Source organism: Enhydra lutris, unplaced genomic scaffold, assembly GCF_002288905.1.
Source record: "Enhydra lutris kenyoni isolate GAN:26980312 unplaced genomic scaffold, ASM228890v2 scaffoldscaffold15, whole genome shotgun sequence".
Classification (NCBI taxonomy): domain Eukaryota; kingdom Metazoa; phylum Chordata; class Mammalia; order Carnivora; family Mustelidae; genus Enhydra; species Enhydra lutris.
The window spans coordinates 1161190-1181289 of NW_019154099.1; the positions used below are offsets into that span (position 1 = coordinate 1161190).

General features: G+C 44.2%; 1 protein-coding gene across 1 annotated transcript in view; it reads left to right on the forward strand.

Annotated features, from left to right (window-relative positions):
• LOC111147095 (guanylate cyclase soluble subunit beta-2-like) overlaps positions 1–20100 on the forward strand; it is a 42894-nt gene that overhangs the window by 6993 nt on the left and 15801 nt on the right. The window contains 8 exon segments of the mRNA XM_022502983.1: positions 5560–5720; positions 9436–9535; positions 10385–10581; positions 11559–11670; positions 12896–12999; positions 14559–14775; positions 16339–16659; positions 19606–19754. Coding sequence (XP_022358691.1) covers positions 5560–5720; positions 9436–9535; positions 10385–10581; positions 11559–11670; positions 12896–12999; positions 14559–14775; positions 16339–16659; positions 19606–19754 — 1361 coding nt within the window.

The following is a 20100-nucleotide window of genomic DNA, read 5'->3' on the forward strand; positions in this document are numbered from 1 at the left end:
AAATTTTCTAAAATGTACTGCATACACGTCCCCATCTTGTGGGAGAGCACGTGCTTCTCTGGGTCCCTCGGGTGGGTCACTATGAGGAATGGCTCTTGTTCCCTGTATGCAGGCGATGGGAGGTGGGCAGGGGTCTTGGGGGGTGCGGCCCTGAGTGGGCCCTGTATCCAGAAGGCCCAGCTCAGGCAGCTGTGGCTCTGTGGCCTTCCTCTGCCCGTCAGCTCTCACGCAGGGTTTGACAGGTATCATGTCCTCCACCCTGGACAGCCCGCCTCTGCTCTTTCTAGTCCCTTGAGCCATCACCCAGGAAGAAGTAACATTTCCCGGTGATGTCAAAGAGCCAGGCTTGTTAAGTCAGAAAATTTGAGTTTAGACATCATTCCAATTGAAAACCTACTTCAAAGGCTCCATATCTCTTCTGGGGACCCGAGCATCTAGAAAATGGACACTTCCTGACAGTGATTTTCCTGCCAGCAAAGAAGCCTTCCATTAAAACAACAAAAACAAACAACCCTTTTAGCCTCTTTTTCTCTCTCACACACACACAGAGAACTGTATTCTCAAGCACGTGTGCCCCTGCCCCAGCTTCGATAATTATTAATATTTCACCAATCTTGTTCCATCTCTCTGGTCCCTCCATCCTTTTTCTGGTTTTGTTTTTGCTGGAATGTTTTAAAGCAAATCTCAGGTTTCCCATAATTCTACCCATAAATATTTCAGTATGAGTCTCTAACAAGATAAAGACATTTTAAAAACATAATCATAATGCCTTGATTATACCTAACAAAATTCATAATATTACAGAGGCCCAGAATCCAGCTGTATCTCAGCTGGCCATGGATAAATGTGGTCTTTGTGGTCTTTTTGTATTAGATTTACTAAGGTCTTTTTAGGACAATCAGCAAAAACTTCTACTTTGACATAATTTCAAACTCACAGGAGGTTTGCAAGAATAGCACGAAGAATTCCCATATACTTTTCATCCATATTCCTCAAATGTCAACATTTTACTATACTGGATCCATCCTTCTCTATCTGTAATTTTTTTCCCCTGAATCGTTAGTACGTTGCAGATATGATGTTTCGTTAGCCCTGAAAATTCTCTTACGTAACTGTAATACAACTACCAAACTGAGGAAATGAACATATATGTAAGGCTATCACGCAACCTATAGAAATTATTGAGATTTTTCCAGTTGTCTCCGTGACATCCTTTAGAACAAAGAAAACCTTGGACTGCGGAAGTTGTCACATCTCTTCCGTCTTCTGACATCTGGAAAAGTTCCTGGGTCTTTCTTTGGGTTTTGTAACATTGCTATCTTTGGCAAATTCTGGTCAGCTATTTTGTAGGATGCCCTCAACTCAGGATTATCTGATATTTCCTCTTGATTCAATTCACATTGTGCTTTCTTGGTGGCAAGACCACAGAAGGGATGTTTTGTCCTTCCCAGGTCACCGTAGCAGGGGGCATATGATGTCCTTTTGTCCCATTGTCCTGTTATTGGTGTTAACTTCGATTGCTTGGTTAAGGAGGGATCTGCCAGGTTTCTCTACCACATTGGTCCTGTCTTTCCCTTTGTAATCAGTAGTTTGTGAGAAGATACTTTAAGACTATGCAAATATCTAGTTGCTTCTCAAACTCCTCCCTCCCCAGTTTTAATACTCATTGGTGATTCTTGCCTGAAACCATTATTACGGTGGTGGCCAAATGGTATATTGTTCCTTTTATGTTTATTAGTTGGATTTCTACTGGGAAAGAAAGGATTTTCCCCTCTTCCCCATTTATTTATATCAATATGAGCCCTTGGCTATTAGTTTTTAAATAGGTTATGATCCTTTGATTTCATTATTTCTTTTGATGCTCAAATTCTCCAAGATTGAACCAGTGGAAGCCCCTTTAAGCTGGACTCTTTGTCCTTTTGATTCTTCGGTTATTTCTTTAGTTTCTGGGATGACTAGATGTTATAGGCTTGTCTTAGCCCTTCCCTGCCCCAGCTCTGAAATCTACTGTTTCTCTAAGGAGCTCTGACCACACACACAAACACACACACACACACACCCTGATCAACTGATCAATAGATCTATCCATCCTTCCATCTATCCATCTAATAGCATGATGAGTCTTACTGTCTTATTATGGTAGATTTGCTAATCTACCTCACAGACTTCATTCTGTTCTTTGCCCTTCCATAACTGTAACTGCCTTCTCATACACTGAGGAACTTGTTCCCCACTTTTCACAATATATTTACTTACACCCTTAATCCTCAAATGTTCAGAAAGTCGTTTCAGAATTGCTTACCAACACCATTGTGGGAAGGAAACCTACTAACTACAGTTAAATATTTGTTTACAGTTTTTTGTTCGTTTGTTTGGTTTTGGGTTTAGCCTAAAGACAGAGCAGTGTAAATCCTATGTTCAGATGTTACTGGGTTTTTTTTTTTTTTCCTGGGTAATTAGATTTTTCAAAACTGTTCTGTTACAATGCTGTTCTATTAATCTGTTTCTGTTTGAATTGTATCTCGGAGTTTTCCCTATCCTTATTTATACTGTATTTATTTTCTTTATTTTCAGTATATGAGTCATTAACATGATTCCTCAAACCAGAACTGTCCAAATAGTTATGCTCAGAACAATGTCAGTCCCCCACCCTCCACAATTTTTCTAACCTCTCTACCTCATTCCCACCAATGCCCTGTAGGTAGGCAATCCCAAAAGTCCCTGGTTTATCCTTCTGGTGTTTCATTTTGCACAAATAAACAGATAAATGCATATTTCCGTATTTCCCCTGATCTGTTACACAAAAGATAAAATGCTAAGCATACTATAGATTCTCCTTTGCACCATCAAAAAATATGTTAAGGCACCTATGGCTCTTTCAATTTTCTCATTTTCTTTTCATTTCCTATTTTTCCCTGACTCCCTGTGACTTAGAGAACTCATGGAATCCTAAGTTCACTGAGCTGAAACTGTGTAACAACACAACACAATGTTTTAAAAACACTGGTTTTTAAAAGTGACCTGTGCTCTGCTAGGCAAGCTCTCTCAACCAGAAATCCGAGAAGAAGCCCCAGACCCAGCACGGATAGAAGAGGCCACACCCAAACTCGAGATCTGTGTTCAAGCATCATTAGTCTCTGAACCAGCCGGCCTCTCCTATGAATAGAGCCGGGTGCCCAGGAACAAAATAACCAGGGTCTGGAACAAGCATCTTCATGGATTTTTGGAGGTTTACAGATTTAAGAGAAAAGTCAGATAGTCTTTCCACACAAGGATGCCACTGTCACTTTGCTATACCTTGCTTGGTTTGCCAGCAGCCGTGTCCTCCTGAGTATGGTTCCCGGGAGAAGGAGGTCTCTGGGATCTGTGCTTTCCTGGCGGGTAACAGGATGCACCTGCTCAGCACTCCAGCCCATGGGACACACACACAGTTGTTTTCTCTCAGCTTGCATCAGCCAGATTTAGCAGGAAGGGAGGGGGAAGGGGGAAAGAGGAAAGAATGATTCCACACCTGTCCATGCACTTTTCAGTTCTTCTCCCAGGGGCTTATAAGTAATGGAAAGGACTTGAGTGGAATTTATTTCAGGTCTTTGCGGCTTAGCAGGTGGCCCTTGATTGCTCTTATAGACAAGCCTGCCTGCATCTAGTTTGGGATGGACCCAGAAGCAGAGAACCCAAAAGAGGCAATTAACACAAGCCATTCCCACCCTCTACCCTCCCAAGCTTTGTCTTGATTCAAAAGACCTGGGTAATATATTTTTGGAATGTATGTGTAACTCACCCTTGGTAAGACCAGACCAATTCAGAACAGGGCTCTCTCCTGCTCAGATTACAAAACAATTATCTGCCCAAGGGTCTGGGTGTGAACAATGAGCCATAGGGAATCTGCTTCTCTGATCATCTCAAGAAGCAAACAGAGGCTGGGACGTACCCAGGCCTCCTCTGATCCCCTGCCACCCCTGCAGGAATTGTCCTTAAGCTCAAGGGACCTGGAAAGCCCCTTGCTGGGAATTCCAGATTCAGCCAGAGCACCACAGAGCCCTGCAAGGATCCAGCCAGGGAGTGTGGTGATTGTAAATTCCGCAGTTCTCCCGTGAGCCTGGGCATTCCAGGCCTTGTCCCAGACCCCAAGACCTCCCAGAGTCGCCACATCACAGGAAATAAGAGAATGTTCTTTCACAGACACACCAGGCCACCAGCATCAAGGGATGTCCTGTCTCCTGTGTCAGTGATGACGGCCCATAAGCAGTCCTTACTCTTGAGGAGAACTCTCGTTTATTTGCTGCTCTAGAGACTGGGGGATGTGGTATAGAAATCACTGAATGCAGAGCACCTGGCAGGCTCAGTGGGTTAAGTGTCTGCTTTTGGCTTAGGTCATGATCCCGGGGTCCTAGGATTGAGTCCTGCATTGGGCTCCCTGCTCAGCGGAGAGCCTGCTTCTCCCTCTCCCTCTGCCTGCTGTTCCCTCTGCTTGCACTTTCTCTCTCTGTCAAATAAATAAGTAAAATCTTAAAAAAAAAAAAAAAGAAAAAGAAATCACCAAATTTAGAGTTAGAGCTTCTGCCCCTGGTTTAGATCCATTAACAAAGACGACTCTCAATTTCAAAAAGGGGACACCTCACCTGTAAAAAAGGGGACATGATAATAAAATTAGTTAACCTACAAGGTTTCAGCATGTGCCGAGAAAAATAATTGATGATTTTGATTATTGAGTACTTAATGATTAATGAGTATTTCAGGAATTATAAAATTTCTTTAATAAAGACTTCTGCTTCTATAAAGCAAACAATCACATTCTGTCTATTGCAACAGTGCAGACAGTGGCAGCAGCCCCAGCAAAGGCCACCAATCTACCTCTAGGTCTTTATCAAGCTCCTACCTTGTGTCCGGCACAGAAAATGTGTAGAATGAGGTCACTGCCTCTCAGGAATTTCACAGTTGGGAAGAAAGTAAAATGCAACCCTTAGGAAGAGTACCCAGTGTGACGTGGGCTATTCAGAGAAATCTTTATGGAGGGTGCGGTGTGCAAAGTACACCCCATGAGGAAACTGGGATGGGGAGAGGACAAGAGGAAAAGGGGAGATCATTGCAAGCATTCGGCATCATTTTCTGGGTAAATCAAGATAGGTTCATCCATATTGTTTCTTAGCTGTTTCTCAGAGATAGCTTTTCATTTCATTTACAAGCCGTTGTCTTTAAAGACATCTAGCGGTGGTAGGGGAGATTGGAGGGGGCCATACAGAGCCCTGCGCAGAGCAAACTTGGCTCTGGAAGCCAGAGTCAGCCAGTATAGGGATGGGAAGCTGTCGCTTCTGGACTGTAGAGGAATTTATGCCTTGGGGACCACAGAGAAGACTGGGGTAGGGTTAGAAGAATCTCATGTTCCCGTGTCAGGACTCATTGTCTTCCTCACGGTGGAAAGTGAACCCTTTGGAACCTGCTCAGTAACGTGTCCCATGGGCAGGATGTGAATGCTTTGGAGCCCAAGGAAGACCGCCTGAATAAGAATGAACACTTTGCAGGTGCTTTTATTTTGGGGCTATGCTTTGGGTTCCACAGGCGTGTCCATGGAAGCCATTCTGAAACTCTTTGGAGAATACTTCTTTAAATTCTGCAAGATGTCTGGCTACGACAGGATGTTACGGACACTGGGCGGAAACCTCACGGAGTTTATTGAAAACCTTGATGCCCTCCACAGTTACCTCGCACTGTCTTATCAGGTAAGACTATCTGAGGCCGGTCTTGGTAGCTCCAAGGGGGAGCAAATGCCTGAGGCAGTCCTCGGGCATCGTCGCCCTGCCCCCAGGAGGGGTGCAGGTGCAGGGGTGGGCAGAATCCTTGGTACTCGGTGTCTGGAAGGATGGGACAATGAATGCCTGTTGGCCACTTTGATCAGCTGACTGGCAACAAAGAAGGACAAGCTGAAGAGGTCAGCTTGGCGACATAGGTCAGCTTCTTCCAACAGTCGCTGGTGTGGCTTTGGAATGAAATCTGGAAGACTGATCCCAGCGGGAACGAAGGCTGGGAAACAGTCAGGTTTCGGTGAATTTGCAAGATCGCTCCTCAGGTTTCCTGGCCTGGATGGAGCTGATAAATAGCTTCTGTAGCCAGATTCATTTTGTCATGTATCAGAAGGAAGGGCTTGACAGGGCCCAGAGCCACAGTCTGAAACCATCCCGCGATGAGGACCTGCGGGGTGGCTGCTTGCGGTGTTGAGAAACTAATGTCCCTACTGGGATCTATCCTTCTGGAGTTCTTCCCTTGGTTTTCTTCCTTGTAGGCATCGTTGGAAATCCAAACGCCTAGACCTCCTTTCCTTTTTTAAGAAAAGAAAATGCTCCATTAAATAGGCAAAATGGCACTTACGTGTTTTTTGATAATAGCTTATTTTATATAAAATTATTTATATTTCTTTTTAGGACTCTTGATAGTTGACCGAGCTTTCTTCCCTATTTTTATATTTAATGCTCATAACTGCCCTTGAAGGGTTGTCATAGGGATAAAATGGGAATATCTAAGCTAAATGCCCCCTCAACCATAAGGCACCCTTCTGCGTGTTCAATGGGAAAATGATTATTTTCTCTGTTGTTCACATAAAGAATAAGGAGCTTGGAAGCCTTAACTGACTTCAAGTAGGATGAGTAGGTGGGCTGTCCTGTTGCTATCTTGTGAACTACTCAAGGACAGAAGGAACAGAAGGAGCTCTGACAATGGGGTCATATGGGCCTACCACACTGTCTGACCAGCTGACTAGCTGTGTAGTACCCTCAATGGACCTCTAGCTTCTCACTTATTCATTTAGTAAGTATGTATTGAGCATCTACTCGGTGCCAAGACTTTTGTAGGCATTGGGCAAACACAGAGACAAAAAGGAATGAATAGTTAAAAAAAAAAAATCCACCCCCATATTATTCTGTGAATTATGAGAGAGCACATGCGGAAGTCCCCCGCATCGTGCTCAGTCTAGAAAAGGCATTTCACAAATAATAATAACTTCCTTCTTTTCCCTTTTCTCTCTGTTCCATATGGCCAGTTAAAAAAATGATAATAATTCATATGGCAACTTCCTTTAAAATTTCTTAGCGAAAGCACTGCTGTTAGGATACAAAGAAATACAGTTGGGCCCCTTCAATAATGTCCCATATTTTAATATAGCATCTTTCACCTGTAAATTTGGCTAATATCTCAAATCACAGTCCTGGAGAATGTTAATGTTCTCCCATTCATTCATTAAACCAAAAAAAAAAAAAAATTATGGAACGTCTTTTATGCTCCAGATACTGTGCCCACCATTTACTCCCACTTTAATGAATAAGGGTGGATGGAACTGAGGGTCTGAAGTCCCAGCCCGTTGTTTGTACACCTAATTCCTAATACTTTTCCTCTGGGGTAGCCATCTGTCATTCCTTCACGTGCCCAAACCAATGCTAAGGAACAGAACTTTTCAGCGGTGCCTAGGTGGCTCAGTCAGTTAATTGTCTGACTCTTGGTTTCAGCTCAGGTCATGATCTCAGGGTCGTGAGATCGAGCCCCAAGTCAGGTCTGTGCTCAGTGGGGAGTCTGCTTGAAATTCTTTCTCTCCCTCTGCCTGTGCCTCTCACCCTCTCTTTCTCTCTCTCTCTCTCAAAATAAACGTATAAAATCTTAAAAGAATAGAACTTCTCAGGGTGTAAGTGAGGGTATTTTGCACATGATGACATGAATAAAATATATAAATGTTTTAATATGCAAGTTGTAATTAAATACTGGCAGTGATACCTGATAGCTATCGAGCTTTGTACTGGGCAGAACATTCTAGATTGTCTCTCTAGGCACAAGTAAAATAAGATAATGCTGACTTTTCTTTATGTCTGCCTCTAGTCATCTGTCAAAGCCTTAATGCATACGTTTCTGATTATAGCTGTGCCTTTAATCTTGTTTTTTTTTTTAAGCTAACTTTCATTGGGTGCTAATTATGAGGCAGACGTTGGGCTAAGTAATTTATAATCATTGAATTATCTTCCTTACACTCCTAAGATTAGGTATTCTTATTTTTTCTCATGATATAGATGAGAAAACAGGTCCAGAAAGGTCAAATAATTGCCCCAGTTGCCAGGTTATGGTGGCCGAGCCGGGACGCAACCCCACATAAGCCTGTTTCCCAAAGATCATGCTCTGTCTGCTTCCCATTATTTTCCCTTTGCCCTAATTCTCCACTTCCATAAAACTCTATTTTAATCAAAAAAACAAAAGTATTATCTTACTATTCAGAGAGTTGGATAGAATTAAAAGCACAGACTTTGAGCAGCGTCTCTGGGAAGTAGCTTAGGCTGGGGGTGAGGACTGAAGGTGGAAGTGATAGCAAGAGGCTGTGAATTTTCCTTCTAGCCCTTCCAGACTCTGTTATTTTTTTCACTATGCAGGGCCTGGGCAAAGTTTTTTAAATAACTTTCAATTTCCTATTTTATTACATGCTTTTTATATGTGTTGCCTCAAATCCTCTTTATATATACATATATATATTTATTTAATATTCTTAAATTTTTAAAAAATTCTTTTTAAGTTCTTTAAAAATTTTTAATTCTTTAATTTCTATATTTAAATTTTTAAAAATTATATATATACATATGTGTGTGTGTGTATATATATATATATATATATATATATATACATATATAAAATTTTTTAAAAGAAACTCATTTTAACTAGAAACCCTCCCACCATAGAAGAAAGCAAATATCATGATATCATGGTAGGAACCCACCTCCCTAAGTCTCCTCCCTCACTTGGACCACAGGCTGTAAGCCTGGGTGTTGAGCTGCCTACTAATCAAGGTTGGATGGGGGAGGCTGTTTCTTTTCAGAGACTCCCCCAGGCAACGTCTCCATCTTTATTTCTTGACATACAGCTACCATGAGATGGTGCATACTTGAATGTCAACATTTGTTCCCAGAGAAAGATGATCTCTTCCGATATATCTTGATTTTCCAAATGTGCAGTGTTACACAGCAGACAGCATGTTACTTCCAGGATGAGAAATGAACTCTTCTCCAAGTCGCTCTGAGCGCCTGATCTTTCGGAGGGCGAAGACACCCATGGTCACCCGCTCACAGGCCAAGCGGCTGGCCCGCCCTGGGGTGTGGCTAGAAGCAGCGCGCAGTGTGCGAAGGCTCACTGGGGTCCATATTTGTTGCACCCTTACTTCAGCCTTGACTCCACTGAGCCTGTTTCTTTCTCTTTAAAAGAGAGCTAATACTTGCATATAGAGTGGGTTAGGGAATTAGGGATAATATCAAAAGGGGCCAAAAACCGTGGTGGATTTTATATGATTGGAGAGGGGCTGGAGATACAGCTTTCTGTGTTGTTATGGGTAAGTACTGTTGTGCACAAAGCCTTAGAAGTATAATTTAAACAACTTGGGTTTACGGGGAGAAACATGTCATGTCTTTCAAATAGGAGATGAACGCACCATCGTTCCGCGTGGAGAAAGCAGCAGATGGGAAAATGCTTCTCCATTACTACTCTGATAGGAGTGGTCTGTGCCACATCGTACCAGGTATGGGAACAGCCCCACCAGCCCCACAGATATGACGTCTCTGGAGTTCTCCTCACAGATTCTCCAGGATGGCTAATAGCCCGCCCAGCTCTTCCGTAATCTGATTCTTTGTCATCTTGATCATTACTCCCAAAGCCTTTGGGCCATTAAAATAAGTTCCCAAGGTGCCAAGAGAAGGAACAGTTTCCATTTTTTATTTTAACATTTTGAACTACATGTTTACATAGTTATGATGATTCTGCATACATTATTTTGTATCAACCTTTCTTTGTGTATTCGGCATTATGGAGAAAAAGCATCCTTCTGTGTTTCCACATGGTCCTTTAAACTCATTTTCAAATGCCGAGCGATAATCCATATTGTAAATAATGAGTCCCCTATTGTTGAATTTTTAGTCGATACTACTCTTTTATTATTGCTTTGGTGAACATTTTCATGCACAATTTTCCCATGCTTATATTATAACTCCGGGATAGATTTCCAGAGCACCTCTTTTTAGAACATGGTCCTTAATGCTTTTATAACTAGATTTTGTTTACATTATTTCTAGAGTTGGTTTAGTGAGTTCAGTGCCTTCCTGAAATAAACAAACAAATGAATAGATGTTAAACTAGAAATTAGATTGGCAGGGCTATATTTGTTATGCAGACATATATAATTTAAACCTCTACCCGGAAGTTATTTTATTTTTAATTTTATTAATCTGTCCTCTGTTGCCTGTCTTGATGCAGTGCAGGGCCTGGGCCTAGTGAACTCTGGGATATTCATCTAAAGTCTAACTTGATTATAACTTTTGGTGGCAAAACCGCCTCTTGCCATCCCTCACCGTAAAGTGTCCTTCTGCTGTAGGTATCATTGAGGCTGTGGCCAAAGACTTCTTTGACACTGATGTGACCATGGATATTCTCGACATGAGTAAGGAAGACGAGAGGACAGGAAAGAAGGAGCATGTTGTGTTTCTGGTTGTGCAGAAGTCTCACAGAGAGATGAGAAGTGCAAAACCAAACCGGATACAAGACAATCAGGACATCCTGAGAGACCAAGAGGTACTGGGTTTGTTATGTCTTCGGGAAGCACAGATCCTCTTAGTGGAAATGCCAGTCTCAGAACAATCGATGCAAAGAAAAGAACCAAATGGACTTTCTAATCGTGGATTTAAGGGGAGCTTCTCAGCCTCAACACTATTGACATTTTATTTTAGGCCAGATAATTCTTTGTTATGATGGGCTGTCTTGTGCACGTCTAGTAGCATTCCTAGCTCATCTACCAGACGTGAGTAGGACCCTGCTTCCCCACTCCTTAGCTGTGGGAATTAAAAATGTCTCCAGGGCAGTGGTAGGGACAAAATCATTATTGGTTGAGAACGGCTGGGTTAAGAAAACTTGGATAAAACACTGGGAGGTTTTCAGGGATGAACTTCAGCCTGGAACATTTTCACCTCTAAAAACACCGATAAGAAGGCCAGACATTTGGGTTTGTGGCTTATTTTGCAATCCTTCTAAAATAAATTGACCTTTCAAGCCCTTAGCACCCACTTCTAGAGTTGGGACCAGTTGGGAGTCTGGAGTCAATTCCTGATCCTGTGATGGCTGCCTCAATTCCAACTTGTAGAGTGAATGTTTTCTACTTAGGTCCTACATATATCCACACAGCTTATGCAAGCATCCCGATGATTCTTTGTCTCCTGGAGCACCCAGTGTTTATGTCTTAGAGCATTCAAAGCCCCCCTCAGAGTCTGTTGGCTACAGAATCTTCAACCACAAGAAGAGAAGATGTTCCTATGTGATTTTCCTGCCAGCCCTATCGTGAGATTTGTAAGAAGGCCTTGCTGCCTTTGGCAGAGAAGCAACAGGAAGATTAACTAGATACAAATCTTAGGGATAAGGAAGTCTTGCTAAAACTGACCTTGCATGGCCTTGCTGTTCCACTGGTCCTGATTACAGAAGAATGGGGCTTGTGCACCTCTAGGCACATGACCAGTCCCATGACCAGACACACGTGCTTCTCTTTTTGTCACCTACAGGCCATGGAGGCGGCTTTCCTTAGGATGAAAGAGAAATATTTGAGTGTCTCTGTCTGTCCTGTGAAGAAATCACACTGGGAAATTGTGAGAAACATAGTCATGTTTGGAAAAGGTGAGTGGGCTGTTTTCCTGACTGTGACTCTTGGAGCAGAGTAATGGCTTGGTGCACACAAATGGGTCAAGTCTTCCATGATTATGATGTCACTGATTTCTGCAGAGCTTGGATTTGGAGGCAGGATTTTTAACTTTAAGACATCAGACTCTAGCTTGCCTTCCTTTGTCCCTTTTGTGCTGGGTGACGCAGAGACACAGTCTCCCCGATAATAAGGGAAAGCCACTGGAGAGAGGATGGGAATCAGTCCTAGATGGAGACTGTGTTGAAAGGAAGGAGGATGAGCACTGACATATTCTCAAAAACAATGCATTTTCTATAGCTTCTCGGGCCTTCGGGACTGGGATGCACTTCTGATCTAGAAGTCTGCAGTTAATAACCATGGTGTCCAGTAGTGCAAAGCACACTGGATCAGGAGCCAAGAAAGCAGATTTCTGGCTCTGTCCCTGAGGCACTGTAACGCCCTGAACAAGGTCCTCCATCTTCTGCATGAAAAATGAAGGCGTCAGGCTCTGAAGGTGCCCTTGTTGACACTGAGCCCATCCCATGATCAGTACTAATGACTAAGCCAGAATGGGAGCCCCGCCCCACTGGGAGCCCGGAGCTAGAGCCCTCCCCGTCTTGCCCCATAGGTCCTGGTGACATGCATCTGGGAGGAGGTCTGCAGGGCTCAAAAGGCTGCATTCTGAGTCCCTCAAGCCATGGCAAGCAAGTCAAACACGCAATTGACATCCTTTGTCTGGGAGATTTTCATATCAAAAAGGCTCCATTTCGAATCTCTACCCCCTGCCAAATAGGGCTGTTGGTTAAATTTTCATGTGCCACCCAAAACTGTCAGTCTAAAAAGCTCCATGGCAAATGTCCCTGACGCTGGGCCGGGCACACACGCTCTGCTCTGCTAGCTCATTGTCTGGCTGTCACCGTTTCAATGCCGGCTCTGTTTGCATGGCGAGACGTACCCAATTGGCCCAGAAACTCTTCAGCGTCGGGCAGAAACTTGGCAGGGGATAGGGGGGTACTTCTCAACCCGGTAGCAAGTTTTCTGTTTGTTTTAATTTGGAAGAATTGCTGTGGCCATCTGGAGACGCTAAGGGAGCCTGTGATAGAGAGTGGGGACTGCTCTTTGCCCATGAACGTTTAAGACGCTATCCCGAGCGAGCTCTGCTCTGTGCCAGGTTGGTGGCGTGAGCTGCCTGTGAGCAGGACTCTCTTTTTCTACACCCAGGGCATCTCGTGAATACCTTCGTGCCAGTTTATCCTGAGCAGCTCTGGATTGAACAGAAGACGTTCTGCAATGCTTTTCCTTTCCACATTGTGTTTGATGAATCAGTAAGAGGCCCCTTCCCTCTGTCGCTTGGATTAGGAATAAGCTGGGAAGGGAATATGTTGTATAGTCTTTCATGGCTGGTGGGGACTTTCAAGTCCCTGAGGAGTCCCCAGGGTTTGGGAGACTAGGATTTAGCCTGGTGTGACGGGCCATTGACTTCTTTTTCATTTTGGCGTCCTCCAGAAACCAGAGTGCAGGATCTTCTCCATACGTATGGGTTGGGGACAGCACCAAGGAGACTAGACTAGGGAGTGCATGGGGGAAAGTTTGTCATTAGAGAAAAAAGACATGACACCAAAATTCACGACACCGAGAGATGAAAGAACACAGTAATGACAGGGTGAAATTTTAGATTAGGGTCCTTGCCGTCCTTGTGGCCATTATGGAAGGCTCAGTCCCACCAAGCTTCTCTTTCTACAGCTTGAAAGCAGGGGAGAGGTCTGTGCCAACTCATGCTACAGTTTTGTGGGAGCTGTAAGGATGACCATTAATGGAAAATGTTTGGTTGTTGTCAATTTCCTTGGCTAAAATTATGTCAACTGAATTGATTACAAGCTCATTTAAAGGGCAATGAGGCAAAATAAATTTGGTCAAAAATATCAGTTAAAATGCCTTCAGGTAGTTGCGATTTTCTTTGATATTTATTTGATCTGTTGGAATCATCACCTCCAGTGGACTGCTGGATAAGGGTTCTATGAAATTTACTCATTTGAGGGTCTTCTCTGCTTGCAAAGAATCGATCTAACTGAGGAAATCAAACACTCCTATAAGAAACAACTAGGGAATGATAAAGGAATATGCTTTGGCATTTCCCCGGTGCTACGAGGATGTTATTATTTCTACTATTAATGTTTTAAATTCTGATGTATTTGAAAACTCCTTTTTCTTTTTAAGAATCACAGAAAATTTAATGATAGTGATTCTTTTTAAGAATCACAGAAAACTTAATGATAGTTATTCTACAGTGTTAAGTCAATTTCTGTAGCCTAACAGACAGCCCGGGGTTAGTGATGTTAAGTATTATGGGCAGATTATGTAGACATTGGACATTTTATGTACAGGAGACTCATTTTGCTTCTTCCTTCTGTGTGTCCCCTGGAGGCAGCAGTGGAAGATATCTCCTCACATCTGTGATGGACTCCTTCACCTGGGGCCTGGGTGTCAGATCTAAGCTACAGAATTTGCTAGTTTCTTTATTAATGGATTCTAAAGGGAGGGAAGGCAGAAGAGTCAAAGACAAGGAGAGACAGAAAGAGACAGAAACAGAGAAATCCCACAGAGTTAGAGAAGAACTGTTAACCCAGTTGAGACTTTGAACATCTGCTTCTTGTTAGTAAGAAATATGCTTTTGAGCACCCTATACTATCCTTTCCTCTTTCAGAGATTAGCTGCAGATTTGATTTTTAAAATAATATTTATTCCTTCTACGGTATCTATTCCATTAGTGACCCCTTCTCCTCCTTAGTGAGTCACAGAGGATACAGAGTGGTATTTCCAAGGGGAAGTGCATGGTGCAGGTTGCTTTCTGTTTCCTGGTCTCACATCTGTCCTCTGTGGATAGCTGAGGGTCAAGCAAGCTGGAGTGAATATTCAGAAGTATGTCCCGGGACTCCAAACCCAGAAGATTCGATTAGATGAGTATTTCTCCATCATTCATCCCCAAGTTACCTTCAACATTTTCAGCATCTGCAAATTTATCAACAGTCAATTTGTCCTGAAGGCACGAAGAGAAAGGATGCCTGAGGCATGGAAAAGTAAGCCCGCACTCAAACTCTGAGGTAAGGAACTCACCCCTTCCCCCATCGCTCTCTGCCATCTGGGCCATTGCTCAGACAGGCACAAGGCAGAGTTTTTGGTTTTTTCAAAAAGTTGCATAGCAAGCAGGAGGCTGCCATGGGAGAGTTGGTGAGAAGCTTTAAAGCCCCACAGGACCCAAGCGGTGGTGCCGGGGTGGTACATGAGGAACAGATTCAGGAAAGAATTAAGGTAGAAGTTGGCGATTGGATGTAGAGGTTGCAAAAGAGAGAGAATACTGAGTCTAATGATTAGCTTTCTTGCTTGGGTAACTGAGTGATAAAACTAGGTAACTTGGGTAACTAGCTGAAAAGACATGCTGTGAACTCCTTGGGGTCAGGGACTTGGCCAGTTTGAGTCACTGCTGACTCCTTAATACCTAGAATAGTGTGCCTGGCTCATAGAAGGGGTGAGGGGCAAGGAAATAAGGAGATCTGCAGAGGGGACTGAAGGTGAGTTCAGCTGTAACCATGTGTAAATACAGGTGAGTAATTTAAAAAAATTCACTGCTGTTGGGAGTATAAATTGTCGTGATCATTTTAGAGGGCATTTTAGCAATGTGCATCCAAAAACATTAGAAGTGAGCATATTGTTTGTCTCAGTAATTCAGTTTCTAAGATTACATCCTTAACAGAATAGGCATGATTATACACAATGAGTTACCTTAGACTTGGCCATTGCCGTGTTGTTTATAGACTGATAAAAGGGACATAACATAATCAGTGCTAGCTAGTTGCTTGAATAAAACATGGTATAATCAATGCAGCCAGCAAAAAAAGTATGATGCATATCTGTATTTATGCTATGGAAGGATATATATCTATTATAAATTTAAAATGCAAAATTCAGATTACAAAAAGAAGATGGCAGAAAACCCGTTTTTGGTAATTACCTGAGTGGTGTGATTATGGGCGACTTTTGTTGTTTTCTTTGACTTCTTTCATTTTCTGCAATGCATGCATACTCTTTTTATAGTGAAATAATAAACGTATCTCTTTTTAAGGAAATATGCACTTGAGTCCAGGAAGCAGGGTTTCTCTGGAAATTCAGATTTCTCGTCGGCATGATATAGGGTGCCACTGTGGGATCCTAAGAGAATACCAAGACAGAACCCTGGGGAACACCAGCATTGAAGGGATGAGCAAAAAAAGACCCTAAAGGGAAAATTGAAAGAAGTCGGGGGAATCTCAGAGACAAAGCAGTGTCAGGGAAGTCTCTGGAAGTGAGGTTTCAGGGAGGGGGTTTCTGCATGCCACTACCCAACAGCAGGGGGGCTCAGGAGGTGAGGGAGACAGACTTGTGTTGGAGTAAGTGGCTTGGAAGCAGGGATGGGGCCACCTCCAAGTAAAAAAGGGCACCCGTGAGACAGGGAAGAAGAGTAAGTGGAGACAGGAAGTATGGATAAAGCCCTCAAGAAATGGGGCTGACAGGGAGGGCATGAGACTGTGCAGGGGATGAAAGGGCATATTGTGTGGGTGGCGATCTGGTGAGCTGTGTCCCCTGTCGGTGATGTGCTCTGTTGTCGTGTTTTTCTCCGTGACGGGCAGGCCAGATGATCTGGATGGAGGCCATGGGCTGCATGATATACATGTGCTCTCCGAAGCTTCGCAGCCTGCAGGAGCTGGAGGAACGCGGCATGCACCTCTCCGACATCGCCCCCCACGACACCACCAGGGACCTCATCCTCCTGAACCAGCAGCGACTGGCGGAGATTGAGCTGTCCAACCAGCTGGAGAGGAAGAAGGAGGAGCTGAGGATCCTCTCCAAGCACTTGGCCACAGAAAAGAAGAAAACAGAGACCCTGCTTTATGCCATGCTGCCAGAACACGTGGCCAACCAGCTGAAGGAGGGCAAGAAGGTTGCCGCAGGTAGAGTTTCTCTTCCCTGTGGGCGACCTCTGCAAGGGAGGTGGTGCGTCCCCGCGGTCAGGGCGCAGGCTCTGAACACGCACAGATCTAGGGCTGGACTGGGCTCCGTCCCTCGTTCGTGACATGACCCTGGGCTGGTTACATAAGCCATGTGGCCTCAGTTTGCTTCTCCCAACAATAAGAATAATGGAAAGAACACAGTTGTGAAATATGGATTAAATAAAAATGCCCGTCAACTATGCCCACCTATATCCCACTCTCTAAGACCTGAAAGTGTGGCCTGACCCTGGCCTGTCTGTTGGGGATCGTGAATAAAGTTCTGTGCTCGGACCGGGAATAACACACCTGCACCTTACATAAGTCATTGGGTGCCTCGAAGGACCAGTCTGGGAGAGCAAGCCATTTATGGAGGAGAGAATGGCATGTTTACTCTGAACTCCCTTTCCATCTGGCATGGGTGTGTGTTTAGCCCCCAGACATCTGTGGGAAAGCTACTGAATTTCAGGGTGCTGCCCCATCTCTACCCAAAGAAGTTCATGGTCTTGAGGGTTTGGCAGCTATACGCAGGATCTATTCGTGGGGGACAGGGTAACCAAAGAAAAGGAAACTCGTGTGGGTTAATAGTCCTGATGGCTCCAGGATCTGGAATAGACATTTTCATACAGGCCATTTCATTTAATTTTCTGAACGTTTCTGTGAGGGAGGTGTTATTATCCCAAATAGCTTTGTAAATTTATGTTCACCCCAGTTTGTGAGTAAACGAGCTGAAAATCAATTAGAAGTCATCTAACTCCAGAATTCATGCTTTGTGTTGCAAAGGTATGGAAATACAGATGCTAGGGAAGTTAATAATAAGTAGAAGTCGGAGAGAAAGACACAGGGTCAGGGGCTATGAGGCTTTACATGAAGTGTCTGACACTTGAGTTAAACCTTGATATTCTATTTCAGAAAAAAAAAAGAAGAAGGATGAGGCATTGCAGGAGAATGGGATGACAGGAGCAAAGGTGGGGCAGCACGAACACCGTCTGCAGGGGACTGTCCCTAGGATGTGGGGGGACATAGCAGAGCGGTGCCAGGTGGGGCTGGACACTTAAGGCGAGGCTCAGGGGAGGATTCCCTGAGGTTTCTTTTTCTTAGAAGGAAAGTTTCATGATTAGTTTGATGAATATGATTCTGGCTGCAGGGTAGTGAATGCCCAAGAGGGAGACAGAGAGAAAGCCTGTCCCAGTGCAGGTGAGCGATGGTTAATGCCTGAATTAAGACCCCACATATGGGAAAGGAATCAGCAGGATTTTCATGACCGAGAAGAAAGGAGAAAGGAAGAGGGAGGAGGGGTCAGGGTTGAGTGTGAAGTTTCTAGCATAGAGACACATGGTACATTTATTTTAAGGCCGAACCGGAAAGAAGAACAGATTTGAAGGGAGGATGGTAAGGTCGGTTTTAGAGCAGCTGAGTTTAAAATGTCTATGGGATACTCCATGTAGCATGACCAGTAAGTAGTTAGGAATTGTAGGGAGAACTCAATGGAAATTTCCAGGGTAGGCTATCAATTTAGAAGTTGTTGGGAATGTGGGTGGTGGTTAATCACGGGCGGTATGAGTTATAAATAAGGTGATCTGGGGCCATGAGGCGAGAAGGGAAGAGGGTTAGGCATTGAAGCTTAGGGAACACCTATTATTTGAGAAGGAAGAAAAGTCATTGGAATATATAAAACAAGATCAGAAAGGTAGGGAGAATCTGAAGAAGAACTGTAGGCCAGAAGCCAAAGGGAAGAGAAAGTTACGTGAACAGGAGATTATTACCAAAGGTATAAATAATACAGACAATACCCAGCTGTGTTCAAGGAGTCATACATTCAGTTATCTAACAAATATTTACTGAGCATCTACTATGTGCCAGGCCCCGCTCTAGGGACTGGGAATATAGCAGAGACCAAAATGGTCTCTCATCTCATGGAGCTTATAGTCCAATGAGGAAGACAGGCAATGAGCAAATAAACAATCCCATATAATCCCGTATGTAAGGCATTTGGGCTTGGGGGCAGCAATGAGGCTAAGAGGACAGGGTCTCGGGACGGTTATTTTAAATAGAGTGGTAAAGGAAGTTCTCATAAGGTGCTTACATGTGAGATGTGAGACAGAGCCCCTTGGATATTTGTGAAAAGAGGGGTCAGGGAGAGAAAGCAACCAGTGCCAGGACCCCACACAGGAGGCACTTGAAAAACCCCAAGGAGGCCAGTGTGGCTGGAGTGGAGTAAACCAGAGAGAGCGCGTGGAGACATGAAGCCAGAGAGGTGGCGGGGACAGAGGGGACAGAGGGAGCCCCTCACTGGCCACGGTAAACATTTTCTGTTTTAGTCTCAGTGTGATAGAAGTCATGGATGTAAGGCAGAGGAGTTGGGGGTCTGACTTAAGCAGGTCGTCTAGCTGCTCTACGGAAATTAGCAGGACTGGAAGCAGCCTGACAAGTTGGGACCACGTGCTGAGGATATGGTGGCCTTCTCGCCATACACAGAGAGCAGAACTCACCACCTCGTGGTGACCAGTCTCTGCTGTCGTGGTGGGCAGTACTCCGCCCTGCCCCTGGGTCTCTGCCTCAGCCCACTTGCCAAGGGCTTCTCTGTAAGCCAGGGCCTGCTCAACCTGTTTCTGCCCTCCCATGCCTCTCATCACACCTTACAGGGTGTTCGATGACACGTATGTCTCCTCCACTGGACTGTGAGCTCCTCAAGGGCCAAGGTCCTGTCTGTTTCATGTTAGGTGATTCTCCCTGCATGAGGACTGGCTCGTAGTGGGCACTCGGGGGAGGTCTGCTGGCTGAATGGCATCCGGCTCCTTTTCCCCAAGGCACAGTCAGATTTGGTTCCCAAAGGACACCTGCACCTAGAATTCATAGGATTATTATTCCATATCCTGGGCTGTCACTGACACCTGGTTTATGTTGCAGGGGAGTTTAAAACGTGCACGATTCTTTTCAGTGATGTGGTGACATTTACTAACATCTGTGCTGCCTGCCAACCTATCCAGATAGTGAAGATGCTGAATTCCATGTACTCCAAGTTTGACAGACTAACCAGTGTCCACGAGGTCTACAAAGTAAGTGACTGTGAACCGTGGGGGTGTGCTACCCCCAGAAAGGGCAGGGGCTCTGGACTCAGCTTTCCGGACCCTCCCTGGTCTGCGGTTTGGTGTGGATGGGAGTGAGGTCAGCAGGTAGAGCTAAAAGGGGATTGGAGCTATTTTAGGAATTTTAGTCTTTGCAGAAATCCTTTTATAATTCTCAGCACTAAAGCATCTTTGAAGCACACCCTGTTTTCCCAGGGAATAATTCTATCCCTTGAATTCAGCAAAAAGTCCAATCTAAATAACGTATGTCTAATACATAGTCATACACAAACCCAGGAGCTTCATCTTCTGGAACTTGTTTCTGCCAGAAGCAGAA